This window comes from Bos mutus, chromosome 16 (assembly GCF_027580195.1).
Source record: "Bos mutus isolate GX-2022 chromosome 16, NWIPB_WYAK_1.1, whole genome shotgun sequence".
NCBI lineage: Eukaryota > Metazoa > Chordata > Mammalia > Artiodactyla > Bovidae > Bos > Bos mutus.
Genome location: NC_091632.1, coordinates 44850390 through 44867980, shown reverse-complemented (window position 1 = coordinate 44867980; position 17591 = coordinate 44850390). Strand labels below are relative to the sequence as shown.

Below are 17591 nucleotides of genomic sequence, written 5' to 3'. Positions count from 1 at the left end.
AACAGTAGAGCAAGGTATTAAAGATCCTTTTAAGGGGTTAACTCTGGAGGAAAATATGCAAATAATTAGGTCTTTAAGCATGTTTTTAATTAGGATTCTAGGATAAAAGTCAGAGGTATATTATGGCGCTCCTGTGCTTTTCTTGAAAACCCCTTTTTTTGCAAAGTGATGCCTCCAACATGAAGACCCAGCCTGACCACTGAGGACACTTCAGAGAAATATGTGCCAGGTTTCCCGATGACTCCTGCCTTGTACACTGCGGAAGACTATGGTCACGTGGCTCCTCCAGTGTACATGGGCAAGATTTAACACAAGCTGGGGTAGCAACACATGGTTTTCATCTTAAGAGTCAGAAGTCATTCATGCCAACATCTTCTCTGAGTTCTTATGAATTCCAAGAGTTTCATGAAATCTGTTTTACTGACTTCATTTTGATTCCGGCTTCCAGTTTTCCATGGCTCTGTGCTCAATGCTTGTATTTCACTGGGAGCAATCCTATGTTAGCCATGCTACACAATTTCTCCTTATGTTTCTGGCATATATCATTGTATTGAAAATGAATTTCATGAGGACCAGATACGGTTTGACTTGAGGAAGGGTGAGTGAAAGTGAAAGTTGCTCAGTCAACTCATGTCTGACTCTTTGCGACCCCATGGACTATAAAGTCCATGGAATTTTCTAGACAAGAATACTGGAGTGGGTAGACTTTCCCTTCTCCAGAGGATCTTCCCAATCCAGGGATCGAACCCAGGTCTCCTACATTGCAGGTGGATTCTTTGCCAGCTGAGCCACAAGGGAAGCCCAGAACAACTGGAATGGGTAGCCTATCCCTTCTCCAGTGGATCTTCCTGACCTAGGAATTGAACCAGGGTCTCCTGCATTGCAGGTAGATTCTTTACCAACTGAGCTATCAGGGAAGCCTGAGGAAGGGTGAGCAGGAGAGAAAATTAAAAGCACAATGTACAATAACCATCCAACTCTCATGCATTCAGCAAATATCTGTTGAGTCCCTAATAAGTGCCATCTACTGTTCCACATACTGAGGATTCTTCAGTGAATGGATCAGACAGAAACTGAGGCCCTCATGGGGCCACCATGCTAGTAGACTCTGTACCATGTCTCACTAGACTTGAGGAATGACTCTCTGAGCCTCCAATCCAAAGGTGAAAATTTCCATCAGTAAAGTGTATAAAGGGCAGTGACGGCACCAGATACTCACCCAAAGAGGGCAGGAATATAAAGTCCTTTCTGGAGTGAAACGCAGGGGATTTTGGCTATTGGCACGATGGCCAGAGCTAAGGCTAGACTAAAAGAGTAGAGAGACATATGCTATGGACAGAATTATGTCCCCACCAAGTTCCCATGTTGACGACCTCACCCCAGTGTGACTGTATGGAGCATGGGAGGAATGAAGGTTAAATGAGGTCATAAGGCCCAGTAATTCCACTGCTGGGCATAGACCCCAAGGAAACCAGAATTGAAAGAGACACATGTACCCCAACGTTCATAGTAGCACTATTTACAATAGCCAGGATACGGAAGCAACCTAGATGTTCATCAGCAGATGAATGGATAAGGAAGTTACGGCACATACACACAATGGAATATTACTCATTTATAAAAAGGAACACATTTGAGTCAGTTCTAATGAGGCAGATAAAAATGGAGCTTATTATACAGTGAAGTAAGTAAAAAAGAGAAAGACAAATACTATATATTAATGCATATGCATGGAATTTAGAAAGATGGTAATGATGATTCTACATGCAAGGCAGCAAGGAGACACAGATGTAAAGAACAGACTTTTGGACTCAGTGGGAGAAGGCGAGGGTGGGATGATTTGAGAGAATAGCATTGAAACATGTACATTACCATATGTAAAACAGATGACCCATGTGAGTTCAATGCATGAAGCAGGGCACCCAAAGCTGGTGCTCTGGGACAACCCAGAGGGATAGGGTAGGGAGGGTGATGGAAAGGGGTTTCAGGATGGGGGTGACACATGTATACTCGTGGCTGATTCATATTAATGTATGACAGAAACCATCACAATATTGTAAAGTAATTAACCTCCAACTAAAATAAATAATTAAAAAAATAAAGGTTCTTTTTTTCTTTTAATGAGGTCATACGGGTGGGGCCCTGATTCTCTATGATTAGTGTCTTTATAGGAGACATCAGAGATCTGGCTCAGCCTCTCTCTGCCATATGAGGACACAGCCAGAAGGTGGCCATCTGCAAGCTGGAAAGACAGCCTTCACCAGGAACCAAATCAGTCGGCACCTTGATCTTGGACTTCCCAGCCTCAATACTATGACAAACAACTTTCTGTTGTTTAAGCCACTTGGTCTGTGGTATTTGGTTTTTAGCAGCCTGAGCTGACTACCATAATGTCATACATCTCCATCACTGAGAGACCTTCCAGTAACAAAGGGAGTTTGAATTACAAAAAATCACATCCAGGAAGATGCCTTCCTATGCAGTAAGCAACACATGAATTCTGGATTTGACTTTTGATATTCCCATTCAAATACTGCTATGAAACTATAAGATGAGGTCAGCTTAACACATCAGTAACAACGACACTGAAGACTCTTTGAAGAGCTAACTTCTACTTCAGATACCCTTTCATCAACCAAAAAAACCCCCCCAAAACCCCTCATGGTCCTAAACCCTCCTTACCTTGTTTATCCTGAGATAAATAAGCATTCGAAGAAATTAAACTAGCATTTTGCTATTTATTAGGGCAGAACTAACTGCTTTCTTTGGACTGGTGATTCTAACATCTATTTAGGTTATAGAGCATTTTGTGTTAAAGGAAGAATATTGCAAAAAAGTGATATACTGAATTCTATCATATCAACTGGAGAAGACTCTTGAGAGTCCCTTGGATTACAAGGAGATCAAACCAGTCAATCCTAAAGGAAATCAACCCTGAATATTCATTGGAAGGGCTGAGGCTGAAGCTGAAACTCCAATACTTTGGCCACCTAACGTGAAGAGCCGACTCATTGGAAAAGACCCTGATACTGGGAAAGATTGAGGGTAAGAGGAGAAGGGGACAATAGAGGATGAGATGGTTAAACAGCATACTCACTGACTCAATGGACATGAGTTTGAGCAAACTCTAGGAGATAGTGGAGGACAGAGGAGCCTGGTGTGCTGCAGTCCATGGGGTCACAAAGAGTCGGATATGAGTTAGCGACTCCACAACAATAAACATATCAATTAGGAAAAACTTCACTAACTGAAATTATAACAAGATCCTAAGTATATAAGGTTCCACATTCAAGAGTAGCAAAACAACCTTAAGAACGTTGCATTTCCAAAATTTTCAGCTACTAGTTGTTTGTTACTTGTTAATCTGTTTTGTTTTAACTAGCATTCTTCTGCCAACAACAGCACACCAAAGTTTAGGAAACTTTTACAGGGCAAGAAAAAATCTTTGGATTGAGAACATTTTATCTTCTCTCTTTGAACTAATTAGAAAGAGAATGCCAACATTAAGGTCCTGCTGTGGAATTCAGTTTGAGAAGCACTGTCACATCTAAACGTATAAAACATCTGGGCTTGGGACTTTCCTGGCAGTCCAGTGACTGGGACTCCTTGCTTTCAATGCAGGGTGCATGGGTTCAATCCCTGGTTGGGGAACTAGGATTCTACATGCTGTCTGGTGTGGCAGGAAAACAAAACAAAACAAAAACCCATCTGGGCCAAGGAATCTCTGACCAGTTCCCAGGCCTCAGAGTCATGATGATACTCAGAAATGGACAGAAACTTCTCAGACGCAGAGACAGAGAAGATGACCTGGTGAACCAAAAAGGCTGGTTTCCCATGGACGCAACTCACAATTCATCTTGTATGTTGTCTGTTAGTTTGAAGAGCTGCTCCTGGCCCTCTGCCTGGCTCTCCGAGTAGCGAGGAAGCAGGCCCTGGGGCCCTGTGCAGCAGCGTGGCTTCCGTACCCTCTGTGCTTGAGTCCTAGGGTGGGAAGGTGGACAGAAAAGCAAAGAGGTTACATGCTAATGCTAAAATGACTTCCCTTCCTTCCTTGTCTGAAATAAAAACGCCACTTCATACAGGACATGCTCTAAATCTGCTGACCAGCATTAAACCCACATTCAGTACCCACCGTGAATGCACTTGGAAGAAAGTGGTTAAAATCTCCAGTTTTGAACAAGAACTTCACCGTTGCCATTTCCTAGACACGTGATCATGGGCAAGTCAGTTCACTTCTTCAACCCCCAGTTCTAGTTCTCTCTGTAAAATGGGATGACAGTACCTACCTTGCAGGATGGCTACGAGGATCAAACAAAACTATGCCCATCAAGCCTGGGCTGGACAGAATGCGGGCTATCCACCAATGGTGACTCTTGTCCCTGTTATTATTATTGAACTTACTCTGGGTCACCCTCTGTTTTTCTAGGGATCTCTTCTGGAGAGACACCTCTGGACTTGGAAAAGGTCAGGAAGAAGTGTGAGAGGTTTGACTGTGAGTGAGAACACATCAGGCTCCCCATCTTCTAGGAGGAGCTCAGCTGCCTGGTGTCGGGGAGGGACACAGGCATCGCAGGAGGGAGGAGAGAGACTCCGTGGACCAGTCCCAGGCCACAGGCTGGGCTCCAACTCACGGTCTTCAGCTGTCGGTTGCCCAGAGGAATCTGCTTTGCTATGGCTTTCAGGGTAGGCTGGTGTTGTCTTTTTCCACAAACCATATACAGGGTAATTGATAAGTACTTTCTGGTGTTTTCCTAGAAACAGGAGTCCATATTTGTCTTGGAAAGGCTGTGCATATTTCAGATGACTGATAAGAGTGTGCCTGGTCTGTCCTCGGCCTTGTACTTGGTGTACTTTTCATTATTTGTTCCTGGATTCCAGTGAAGCAAAACACCCCTCTCTAGACACATCTAAATGAGAGGCTGAGGCTTGCCACTCCTGAATCATGAACTAAGAGACTTACTTGCAGGGGCAGGAAAGTGCCTGGTAGGCAAATCAGGGTAAAAACACAGGGACAGAAGCAGAAATTTGCCACAGGCCACACCATGGGTGAGATGTAAAGATAGGACAACTCAAAAGCCCTCCCAGGCCCACGCCAACACTCCACCTACCAGGCCACGTGGGCTCAACCTCCATACCTGGGTAATGCTTGATTTGGGCTTGGAAACCAGAAATCCAGTGATTAATTTTATAAAAAGTTCAGTAAAAAGGATGCCCCAAGAATACACTACTAATTGTGTTCTCCGAGTGAGACTAAAAAGAAGTTTTGATCATCTGCACCAAGGGAATGGGTAAAAAAAAAAACACACCCAATTTTAATTACAAGATATATTCACATACTCCTGCTGTGCACAGTCTCAATTCCTTCTTTAAGACTGAGGCCCACTGCTGGTTATTTAGATCCCAACAACTGACTGAAGGGGGCTCCCCAGGTGACTCCTGCCAATGAAGGAGACATAGGAGACAGGGGTTCGATCTCTGGGTCAGGAAAATTCCCTGGAGAAGGAAATGGCAACCCACTCCAGTATTCTTGCTTGGAAAATCCCATGGACAGAGGAGGCTGGCAGGCTGCAGTCCATGGGGTCACAAAGACTCACACATGAACTGAGTGACTGAGCATGCAACTGACTCAAAATATGGAGGGCAGCAGAGAGGGCTGCCATTAACCCTTCACACAGACGCCAGACAACTGTTGTTGTAAGGATGCTGGCAAAACACTGCGTGGGAGAGAAACCAGGGGAAGGAGTGTGCAGTGATTTTCCAGGTAACTGAGTTCTGTTCTTATCTCCTGGTCCAGTGAAACATCTACCGTCGTTTCAAACACTGTCTAGGACAGGCTAAAAACACATCTTTTCCTCAAGTCAGGCTTCCTATCCTATCACCCCTGAAGCTCCTGGAAGAGGCCTGGGTGCCGTGGCCGAAGCCCAAAGGCCCTCAGGAGGCCTGCCAGGCGTGCTCATCTACATCTTTCAGTATAAGGCTGCATCCTGACTCCTCTCCCTACATCCTTCTGGATCTACTGGGAGGATCGAAGGCTCAACTTTCACACATGCCCCAAATCTCTCTCTTTCTCTATCGCTCTTGTAACTGATAAATGATCTCTGGATTTGGAATGGATTGCTCCAGTAGTTTTGTAACTTATTCTGTTTCCACTCCTGTCCTTCTACTCACAGCAAGTTGTTTCAAAAACAAGTCAGGTTAAATTGGCCATGAGCTCAAAATATATTTGCTTCACATCCCACTTAAATAAAAATATTTGCTTATTGCTTGGCTCTCCACCTGGAATGTAAGCTCCATGAGAGGAGGGATTTTGTTTTATTCCTGGGTTCATGGTAGAGAAGCAGCAGTATTAACTGAATAGATGAATGAAGGCATTTGGAGGTGGGGGTGGGAAGAGGTATAAAGGCCACTTTGACTACTGAGCTAAAAACGAGAGATGATATGCAAACTTTGCTGAAGAGATTACAGACCATGAATGCTCAGCTTTGAAAGCCAACAAAATTAAAGCAGAATATGAACCAGCTCAAATCCCAACTTCCTGAGGGAAAGGTCAAGGGTGTGTCTGGCCAGTCAACTAGTCAAAACAAAGAAGGCGCATGAAGGCAGAGACATGACAGTAACATCTCTGTTGACACATGTTTTCCTTAGAAGAAACATTCTTTTCATGAGTATTCAAAGCAGGGAAAAAACATGCTACCAAGAAGGAGAAAACTCAGTGAGAGTCCTGCCCTCCTTGGGTGAGATCCGAGAAGCCAGAGCAGGCAAGGAGAGGTGGCCCGTTTCTGGATCTGCGCTTCTGAGAACCACATCCCATGAATAACAACCACAGAACAGTTGTGAATGTAAGTAAGTGGCCCTCTATTGTCACCAAATAGCTCTCTGGTGCCTACAGATGGTCTTGATTCGGTAGCCTCCCTCCACACCGTCCCCAGAGTTCTGTGATCCATTCTTCCCTCTACGCCCAGTGCATTATCTTCTACCTTTCAAACTCTAAACACACCTGAATGCCAGATGTGCTCCCTCATGGGTATGCACTGCCTGTTTGTTAAGTTTTCTTATCTGTCTCCCCAACAGGTCCTCACTCCATGATCAACCAAACACCAAGGGAAGGTTGTTGTGGAGTGTTCAGATCCTGCTGCCTGGAGCTGCTTGCTGTGGCATTCAAGGCTCACTGTCCACACAGACACAGGAGGGAGGACACGGAGTCACCCTTGTGGTCTCCTGAAGGTCCCGTTCATAAGAGGCGATCTAGACATATATTCTTACTAGAAACAGAGATGGATTAAAGGCATTCTTTCCACAGTCTCCTACGTCCTTATCATTGCTGGTAGGCAAGAAAGGATTCCTACTTCTCCGAAACCTAATTAAAGTGTTAACCTCCTGAGGTCCAAGTTGGGAGGCTGGGGAGTGGAGGAGTTAAAACCATTTGCATGTGAAAAAATTTAGTTCCAGACTTCAGCCAACAGAAAGTTTAAAGAGACATCTTCAGTGCAGGCCCTCATGTGTTATGGGAACTGCTTTATTCATATATTGACCATGGCACTAAAAATTCGAGCATAACCCTTTGAGATCAGGATGACTGTACATGTCACAATCCTAAATCTGTTCACTCTGGGATTCAGGAATACAGTTCAGCTCAGTTCAGTCGCTCAGTCATGTCTCTTTGTGACTCCATGGACTGCAGCACGCCAGGCTTTCCTGTCCATCATCAACTCCTAGAGCCTGCTCAAACTCATGTCCATCTAGTCAGTGATGCTACCCAACCATCTCATCCTGTCGTTCCCTTCTCTTCCCACCTTCAATCTTTCCCAGCATCAGGGTCTTTTCCAATGAGTCAACTCTTTGCATGAGGTGGCCAAAGTACTGGAGTTTCAGCTTTAGCATCATTCCTTCCAAAGAACACCCAGGGCTGATCTCCTTTAGAATGGACTGGTTGGATCTCCTTGCAGTCCAAGGGACTCTCAAGAGTCTTCTCCAACACCACAGTTCAAAAGCATCAATTCTTCGGCGCTCAGCTTTCTTTATAGTCCAACTCTCACATCCATACATGACTACTGGAAAAACTGTAGCTCTGACTAGATGGACCTTTGTCGGTAAAGTAATGTCTCTGCTTTTTAATATGCTGTCTAGGTTGATCATAGTTTTTCTCCCAAGGAGCAAGCATCTTGTAATTTCATGGCTGCAGTCACCATCTGCAGTGATTTTGGAGCCCAAGAAAATAAAGTCTCTCTGTTTCCATTGTTTCCTCATTGATTTGCCATGAAGTGATGGGACCAGATGCCATGATATTTGTTTTTTGAATGTTGAGTTTAAGCCAACTTTTTCCCTCTCCTCTTTCACTTTCATCAAGAGGCTCTTTAGTTCCTCTTCACTTTCTGCCATAAGCATGGTATCATCTGCATATCTGGGGTTATTGGTATTTCTCTTGGCAATCTTGATTTCAGCTTGTGCTTCACCCAGCTCAGCATTTCACATGCTGTACTCTGCATATAAGTTAAATAAGCAGGGTGAAAATATACAGCCTTTACCAATTTGGAACCAGTCTGTTGTTTCATGTCCGGTTCTAACTGTTGCTTCTTGGCCTGCATACAGACCTCAGGAGGAAGGTAAGGTGGTCTGGTATTCCCATCTCTTGAAGAATTTTCCACAGTTGTGATCCGCACAAAGGATTTAGCATAGTCAATGAAGCAGAAGTGGATGTTTTTCTGGAACTCTCTTGCTTTTTTGATGACCCAACGGATGTTGGCAATTTGATCTCTGGTTCCTCTGCCTTTTCTAAATCCAGTTTGAACATCTGGAAGTTTACATACTATTGAAGCCTAGCTTGGAGAATTTTGAGCATTACTTTGCTAGTGTGTGAGATGAGTGCAACTGTGCGATTGTTTGAACATTCTTTGGCATTGCCTTTCTTTGGGATTGGAATGAAAATTGACCTTTTGCAGTCCTGTGGCCATTGTTGAGTTTTCCAAATTTGCTAGCATATTGAGTGCAACATTTTCACAGCATCATCTTTTAGGATTTGAAATAGTTCAACTGGAATTTCATCACCTCCACTAGTTTTGTTCATAGTGATGCTTCCTAAGGCCCACTTGACCTCACACTCCAGGATGTCTGGCTCTAGGTGAGTGATCACACCATTGTCATTATCTGGGCCATGAAGATCTTTTTTGTATAGTTCTTCTGTGTATTCTTGCCACCTCTTCTTAATATCTTCTGCTTTTGTTAGGTCCATACCATTTCTGTCCTTTATCGAGCCCATCTTTGCATGAAATGTTCCCTTGGTATCTCTAATTTTCTTGAAGAGATGTCTAGTCTTTCCCATTCTGTTGTTTTCCTCTATTTCTTTGCATTGATCACTGAGGAAGGCTTTCTTATCTCTCCTTGCTATTCTTTGGAACTCTGCATTCAGATGGATATATCTTTCCTTTTCTCCTTTGCCTTTTGCTTCTCTTCTTTTCTCAGCTATTTGTAAGGCTTCCTCAGACAATCATTTTGCCTTTTTGCATTTCTTTCTTGGGGATGGTTTTGATCACCGCTTCCTGTATAATGTCACGAAACTCTGTCCATAGTTCTTCAGTGGTGTTCAAAAAAACCAGTTAGATCACTGTTCCTAAGTCACTTGCCTGTATGTTCCCATGAACCTATTAGCATCTGGAAGGAAAGGACTCCATTCTTTTTGTTTTAAACTGGACTTCTGGACTAGACGCATCATTATCCTCAGTTTAGGGCCCACTATCATCACTGGCTTTTTATTTATTTTAAATGACATAATAAACATCTGTGAAACCACTATCCCTTGTGTGAAAACCCCATTGTCTGACCATACCTTGAGTCTATCTGTGTGGTCCTCTCCCTCTCCTCCCCCTCCCCATTCCTCTTTCCTTTTCCTCTTCTGAGATAGCCACTACTCTCTATCTTGCACTTACCATTCCTTTACTTTCCTTCTGCATGGAGTCGTATCACATTTCAAAGTATGCTCTGGTATAGTCTTGTTACATTTTCTGGTTTTCATTGTTTGGGGCTTCTGAAAAAGGATGGCACTACCTTCTTATGTTTGCAGACTTACTTCTTCCTCCTTGAAGTCCTATTGTTAAGATTCAATCACTCTTCTGTGTGCAGCTATAATTCAGTTATTGTACTGGCTTATAATTATTCCACTGTATGAACAGACCATCACTCATCCAGCTTCCTGTTGATGGCACATGGAGTATTTCCAGGTTTTGCTACTACAAACAATGCTGCTGTGTACATTCCTATACCTGTTTCCTGGTGAACCTCGACACGAGTTTCTTTGGGTACATACTTAGGAGCTGTTTGCTAGACCACAGGGCATGAATGTTCAGCTAACAAGATAATTCAAACTGTTTTCAGAGAGGCTGAAACAATTTACACTCCCACCAGCAATGCGTTTCAGAGAGCCTAGTAACCTGTATCCTTTCCAGCACTTTTGGTACTGTCCAGGGGAGCACTGTCCAGCACACAGCCACTGGCCATGTGTGGCTACTGACACTTGAAATGTGGCCAGTGTGACTGAGGAACAGAATTTAAATTTTTTCCTTTAAATGTGCTCAAATTTAAATAGCGTATTAGATAGCATTGGTCTAGCTTCTAACGTTTTTTTGCTACTTGAATGGGTTTCAAATAGCATCTTGTCTTCTCATGCCCATCTTCCCCTTTCAACCTACAGCACAAGGGATTCCATTAAGAAAAGAGGTGCAGATGCGGAGCAGAGCAGAAAGATCAGCCTCCAGGCTGCTCTTGCCCGTCAGGGCTGCTCTTGCCCGTCAGGGCTGCTCTTGCCCGTCAGGGCTGGGACGTCCTGGGACTGTCTTCTGGCTTCCCCGCTCACCATCACCTTTGCTGGTAAGACATGATGCCTCTTGGGCAGGGTCCTGGTACCACCATCCTGGGGTTAACGAATTATTCCACAAGAGGTGGCACAACTCCACCCGCTCATCTCTCATAAGGGGATGGCATCTCTCACTGACAAACACTTCACACAGAAGAGAGCTTACAGCGGGAGCTGGCTTAGTGCAAAGGCAGCAGCTCTGCCTCCACAAACCTTTGTTTAGCCCAAGGGCCGCGGTGCACTTAATTGCTGCCAGCTGGGGGTCTGTCGGCCATTTTAAGCCCTCGGCTGCTGCGGTTTAGAAATTTCACAGTGTATAGAAAGAAGCAGGCGTTCCAGTCAACCAGTTAATCCAAAATGTCAGCACCAAACGAACTTGGGCTTTGAACTCCATGGAAATGTCAGAGCGCCGGCTGTACAGCATGGATGACTCTCCCCCCAACTCCCCACCCTGGGGGAGAAGGGGCTGCTGATACAGTGGCTGATACACTGCAGATACCCACCTAGAGGGGGAGATCAATGCAGAGCAGCTCTGCATCTGGCCACTGCTCTCTGACGTTCACTGGAGCCAAAGCCAAAGATCAGAGTAATGAAAACAATCCCTGTCATTTTCTTGAAGCAGCAGTAAATCCAAACAAGGTGACATGGGGCGATCTAACCAATTCCATCCACTGGGTTGATCCTGCCTTTCAGCCGGAGGGTCAACGGTTGGCCAGCTATTATTTGTTCTTCGCTTCTATGATGAGTAACCATGTCATAGTTCTATTAGTTGAAGACAGATGTTGTACACACATACACACACCCCTGTACAGCTTGAGTTAAGATATTAGTTGGCTGAAGAATCTGTCATGGCCCATGTCTATCAACCAAATGAAGTTCAAAAAACAATCAGTAAATGAGGAGAAAGTGTGTGTGTCAAACATGTGACTTCCTAGCATAAGAGAATGTTTAGTCAACTGATGACTGCCATCTTCCTTAGGGACTGTGAACGGACCTCAGCAAGATGATGGATTGTGCTTGCATTTACTTTATGTGTGTGTCTGAAACTTTTGTTATAATTAAACATTTTACCTGTATATACTTGTGCTAGACTGAGTACAAACAATTAGGCTGAGATGGTCAACCCAGACTCTCTCTTTAAATACTAGCTGTTAATGAATGACAGGGCTTCCCTGGTGGCTCAGATGGTAAAGAATCTGCCTGCAATGCAGGAGACCCAGCTTCAATCCCTGAGTCAGGAAGATCCCCTGAAGGGAATGGGTATCCAGTCTAGTATTCGGCATCTGGTCCCATCATTTCATGGCAAATAGATGGGGAAAAAGTGCAAGCAGTAACAGATTTTATTTTCTTGGGTTCCAAAATCACTGTGGATGGTGAATGCTGCCACAAAATAAAAAGACTCCTGCATCTTGGAAGAAAAGCTATGACAAACCTAGATAGTGATTTGAAAAGCAGAGACATCACTTTGTCAACAAAGGTTCGTATAGTCAAAGCTATGGTTTTTCAAATAGTCATGCATGGATGAGAGAGTCAGGCCATAAAAAAGACTCAGTGTCAATGAACTGATGCTTCTGAATTGTGGTGCTGGAGAAGACTCTTGAGAGTCCCTTTGACAGCAAGGAGATCAAACCAATCAGTCCTAAAGGAAATCAACCCTAAATATTCATTGAAAGGACTGATTCTGAAGCTCTAATACTTTGGCCATCTGATGCAAAGAATGGACTCATTGGAAGGCCCCTGATGCTGGAAAAGATTGAGGGCAAGAGGAGAAGGAGGTGGCAGAGGATGAGATGGTTAGATAGCATTACTGACTCAATGGACATGAGTTTGAACAAACTCTGGGAGATAGTGAAGGATAGGTAAGCATGGCGTGCTGCAGTTCACAGGGTTGCAGAGTTGGACATGACTTAGCAACTGAACAACAAATGAATGCCAGCTACAAAGTACTAGAATTCTTGACTGAATGGGTTAAACATCTATCAGTTCTCTAAAAGGAATTCAAGTCTGTCTCAACAGTATTCTCCACACTGGAGAGTATGAATTGGTTAAAACTTCTGATATCCACTGCAGCACAGTGTCTAGACCGATCACCAAGCCTGCTATGCCAGGGGTGACATCTGACCTTTGACCTGTAGCCTTCTTCTCATAACTGTATCCACTTCCAAAGACTAAGTAGAAAAGGACTTCTCCACTAACTCATTTTACTCCCTTCAGTACAAACTGTAATCAAAGAAGACTCTACTATAGGGTGGAGACCTCTGAAGTTTGGCCAGTTTACAGGAGAAACTCTTCCCCATAGTTGCATGACAGACAGAATTCTACTTTCTAGAATGTACTCAGAGATAGTATTCTACCCGTAAGTTTAATGATAACTGGGCTCTGGCTGCGTTAAGTCTTGAACTGAGGAAATTATACCAAATACCCAATGACAGTTTGGATTTTGAACACATTGAAAAAAAAAAAAAAACAACAGTTGGGCAGAAAGAAACCCTCTGTCAGTAGAGGTTGGTTCCTAAATGAAATTACTGAGAAGCCAAACTGAGAGCCTTGAGAATGACTTCTACCTGCCTCTGCCCCTCACCATCATCCCAGTTAATGAACTTTTCCTGAGCATAGGCCGTGCTGGGCCTTTAGGAATACAGAGATGAATGGAGTTCTCAGGGAGCTTCCTGGAGTCTAACGGAAGAGAAACAGAAACAAGCAATTATAATGTGGCCGGGGAGCCTGAGGACAGAGCGTGTAACATGGTAGCAGGGTTCAAGTCCCAGTTCCAGCGTTTACAGACTGTGTGACCTACTGCAGGCTGTGTAACCTCTTGGAGCTTTGGACTTGTCATCTGTAAAGTCGGATACTAATGGGGCTGTTGTGAGGAATAAGTCAATCAATATGTGTACAGTGCTTATAAAAAAGCCTGGTACAGAGTAAGTGCTCAATAAAATGCTACTGATGATGATGATGATGGAGTATCTGAAGAGGGTGCCATGCGTGCACGAGAGGGGCCCTAACTTAGCTTAGCCTCGGTGGCTGAAACCAAGATGGGCCGGGAGCCAACATCCAGTCCTTCTCTCTTAGTTTTCTTATTGGGGAAACCGCTTCAAATGGAAATATTCCCCTTTCCCTCTTGCTTTCTTGTCAACATTCTACTTACCTCTCCCTAGAGCTCTGAAATCATGTGTGTAACAACACATAAAATTCCATATTGTATTGTTATAACCAAAAATGCGGGAAAGATGCTGATTCATGGAATTGTTAGAAATTACACGACCATCGCTGTTAAGTTTTTTGTGACTTGACATCCTGCAGTGGGGACGACGTTTCCTGGGCCGGGCTTTCTCCCATTGTGGGATTCACACCTGACTTGTTTATAGGGGTCAAGGCTTCCTGTAACCTAACACATGTTTGGGGGACTCCATGACACTGCAACTTTGACAGCTGGTAGGACTAATGCCAACAGAGATGACGACTGGGATTTAAACTCTAAGAATGAGACTAATTCAGAGCTTTTACTCCTAGTCCACTAACTACCTGTTCATGAAGCTGCAGGGAGGAGTAAGGCAAACTCAATCTACAAAGAATTTCAATCAAGTGGACAATATGATACTGAGATTACAGCCTGATAGCCTTGGATGTCCTGAAATGACTAACTTTTGCATGCATTCTGGGGTTGATTTTCAAAAAGCAGTTGACAACTTACAAAGCAGTTTGCAACTTTCAACATCTTCACTACAAAAACAAGGTGTTTATAAACACAAGCTTCATTTATGTTTAAGCACAGCATTCTGATTCAGTGTAAGGCTTACAGGAATCTCTAACTATGGTCAGTTTCATTACTAACCTATCACTTCTAAGGCCAATCCCAAGGTGCTTCACATGGGCCTAAAATACACTTCCTGGTAAACTTATTTTGTAGCTATTAAGTACAAATATTAATGATAAGAAGTTGATTAAACAAAGCATATTGCTTTCAGATTGATTTCTAGCAAATAATTACATAATTACTTTCTTTTAATCTTTACATGACCAAACTTCTCCCAAAAGCTGGATCCCTTTTAAGAGAGGGATGAAATTTAGGAGCATGGTGGTACAGGGAAGAACATGAAGCTTTGGAAAAAGACAAACAGACCTGAATCCCTATCCAGTCACTTATTAGCGGAGTGATCCTGAAGAGGTTACCAGATTGCTCTCAGCCCTTGTTTCCTTGTCAATAAACGGGAATATAATACTTACTTGGTTACGACTGTTAAGTTAATATATGAAAAGTGTATAGCACAGTGTCTGGTACATAGCTATTGTTGTTTAGTTGCTAAGTCACGTCTAACTTTTTTGCAACCCATGCAGGAAGCCGACCAGGCTCCTTTGTCCATATTTCTCCAGAGGATCTGCCTGACCCAGGGATCAAATCGACATCTCCTGCATTGGCAGGTGGATTCTTTACCACAGAGCCAACAGAGAAGCCCCTGGCACATAGTAGGTACTCACAAAAGTTGTCTGTCTCCCATGCCCTTATTAAGAATTACTGGGTAATCACTGGTCATAGCAAACACCCTTTTCCAACAACACAAGAGAAGACTCTACAAATGGACATCACCAGAGGGTCAATACCGAAATCCGATTGATTATTTGCTTTGCAGCCAAAGATGGAGAAGCTCTATACAGTCAGCAAAAACAAGATGGGGAGCTGACTGTGGCTCAGATCATGAACTCCTTATTGCCAAATTCAGACTTAAACTGAAGACAGTAGGAAAAAACACCAGACCATTCAGGTATGACCTAAATCAAATTTCTTATGATTATCCAGTGGAAGTGACAAATAGATTCAAGGGATTAGATCTGATAGAGTGCCTGAAGAACTATGGATGGAGGTTCATGACATTGTACAGGAGGCAGTGATCAAGACCATCCTCAAGAAAAAGAAATGCAAAAAGGCAAAACGGTTGTCTGAGGAGGGCTTACAAATAGCTGTGAAAAGAAGAGAAGCTAAAGGCAAAGGAGAAAAGGAAAATAATACCCATTTGAATGCAGAGTTCCAAAGAATAGCAAGGAGAGATAAGAAAGCCTTCCTCAGTGATCAATGCAAAGAAATAGAGGAAAACAATAGAATGGGAAAGACTAGAGATTTCTTCAAGAAAATTAGAGATACCAAGGAAACATTTCATGCAAAGATGGGCACAATAAAGGACAGAAATGGTATGGACCCAACAGAAGCAGAAGATATTAAGATGAGGTGACAAGAATACGTAGAAGAACTATACAAAAAGATCTTCACGGCCCAGATAATGACAATGGTGTGATCACTCACCTAGAGCCAGACATCCTGGAATATTAAGTCAAGTGGGCCTTAGGAAACATCACTATAAACTGAGCTAGTGGAGGTGATGAAATTCCAGTTGAGCTATTTCAAATCCTAAAAGACGATGCTGTGAAAGTGTTGCACTCAATATGCCAGCAAATTTGGAAAACTCAACAATGGCCACAGGACTGGATAAGGTCAATTTTCATTCCAATCCCAAAGAAAGGCAATGCCAAAGAATGTCCAAACTATCGCACAATTGCACTCATCTCACACGCTAGCAAAATAATGCTCAAAATTCTCCAAGCCAGGCTTCAACAGTATGTGAATCGTGAACTTCCAGATGTTCAAGCTGGATTTAGAAAAGGCAGAGGAACCAGAGATCAAATTGACAACATTCGTTGGGTCATCAAAAAAGCAAGAGAGTTCCAGAAAAACATCCACTTCTGCTTTATTGATTATGCCAAAGCCTTTGACTGTATGCATCAGCACAAACTGTGGAAAATTCTTCAAGAGATGGGAATACCAGACCACCTGACCTGCCTCCTGAGAAATCTGTATGCAGGTCAAGAAGTAACAATTAGAACTGGACATGGAACAACAGACTGGTTCCAAATCAGGAAAGGAGTATGTCAAGGGTGTATACTGTCACCCTGCTTATTTAACTTATATGCAGAGTACATCATGTGAAATGCTGGGCTGGATGAAACACAAGCTGAAATCAGATTGATGGGAGAAATATCAATAACCTCAGATATGCAGATGACACCACCCTTATGGCATCAAGCCTCTTGATGAAAGGGAAAGAGGAGAGGGAAAAGCTGGCTTAAAACTCAACATTCAGAAAACTAAGATCAAGGCATCCGGTCCCATCACTTCATGACAAATAGATGGGGAAACAACGGAAACAGTGACAGGCTTTATTTTGGGGGGGACTCCAAAATCACTGCAGATGGTGACTGCAGCCATGAAATTAAAAGACACTTGCTCCTTGGAAGAAAAGCCATGATCAACCTAGACAGCATATTAAAAAGCAAAGACACTACTTTGCAAACAAAGGTCTGTCTAGTGAAAGCTACAGTTTTTCCAGCAGTCATGTATGGATGTGAAAGTTGGATCATTATGAAGGCTGAGTCCCGAAGAATTGATGCTTTTAAACTGTGGTGTTGGAGAAGACTCTTGAGAGTCCCTTGGACTACAAAGAGATCCAACCAATCCATCCTAAAGGAAATCAGTACTGAATATTCATTGGAAGGACTGATGCTGAAGCTGAAACTCCAATACTGTGGCTACCTGATGTGAAGAACTGACTCACTAGAAAAGATCCTGATGGTGGGAAAGATTGAAGGCAGGAGGAGAAGGGGATGACAGAGGATGAGATGGTTGGATGGCATCACTGACTCAATGGACATGAGTATGAGTAAGCTCTGGGAGTTGGTGATGGACAGGGAAGCC

At 43.4% G+C, this 17591-nt stretch overlaps 1 protein-coding gene and 1 long non-coding RNA gene across 2 annotated transcripts in view; one reads left to right on the top strand and one right to left on the bottom strand.

Moving 5' to 3' along the window:
* The window catches only part of VPS13D (vacuolar protein sorting 13 homolog D), a 274678-nt gene that overhangs the window by 11329 nt on the left and 245758 nt on the right, over positions 1 to 17591 (bottom strand). The window contains 1 exon segment of the mRNA XM_070385275.1: positions 3850 to 3981. Within this exon segment, the coding sequence (XP_070241376.1) occupies positions 3850 to 3981 (132 nt within the window).
* On the top strand, positions 6541 to 17090 carry LOC138991275 (uncharacterized). The gene is made up of 4 exons (XR_011467292.1): positions 6541 to 6839; positions 7072 to 7324; positions 10685 to 10860; positions 15185 to 17090. It is a non-coding gene; the product is annotated as an uncharacterized lncRNA (long non-coding RNA).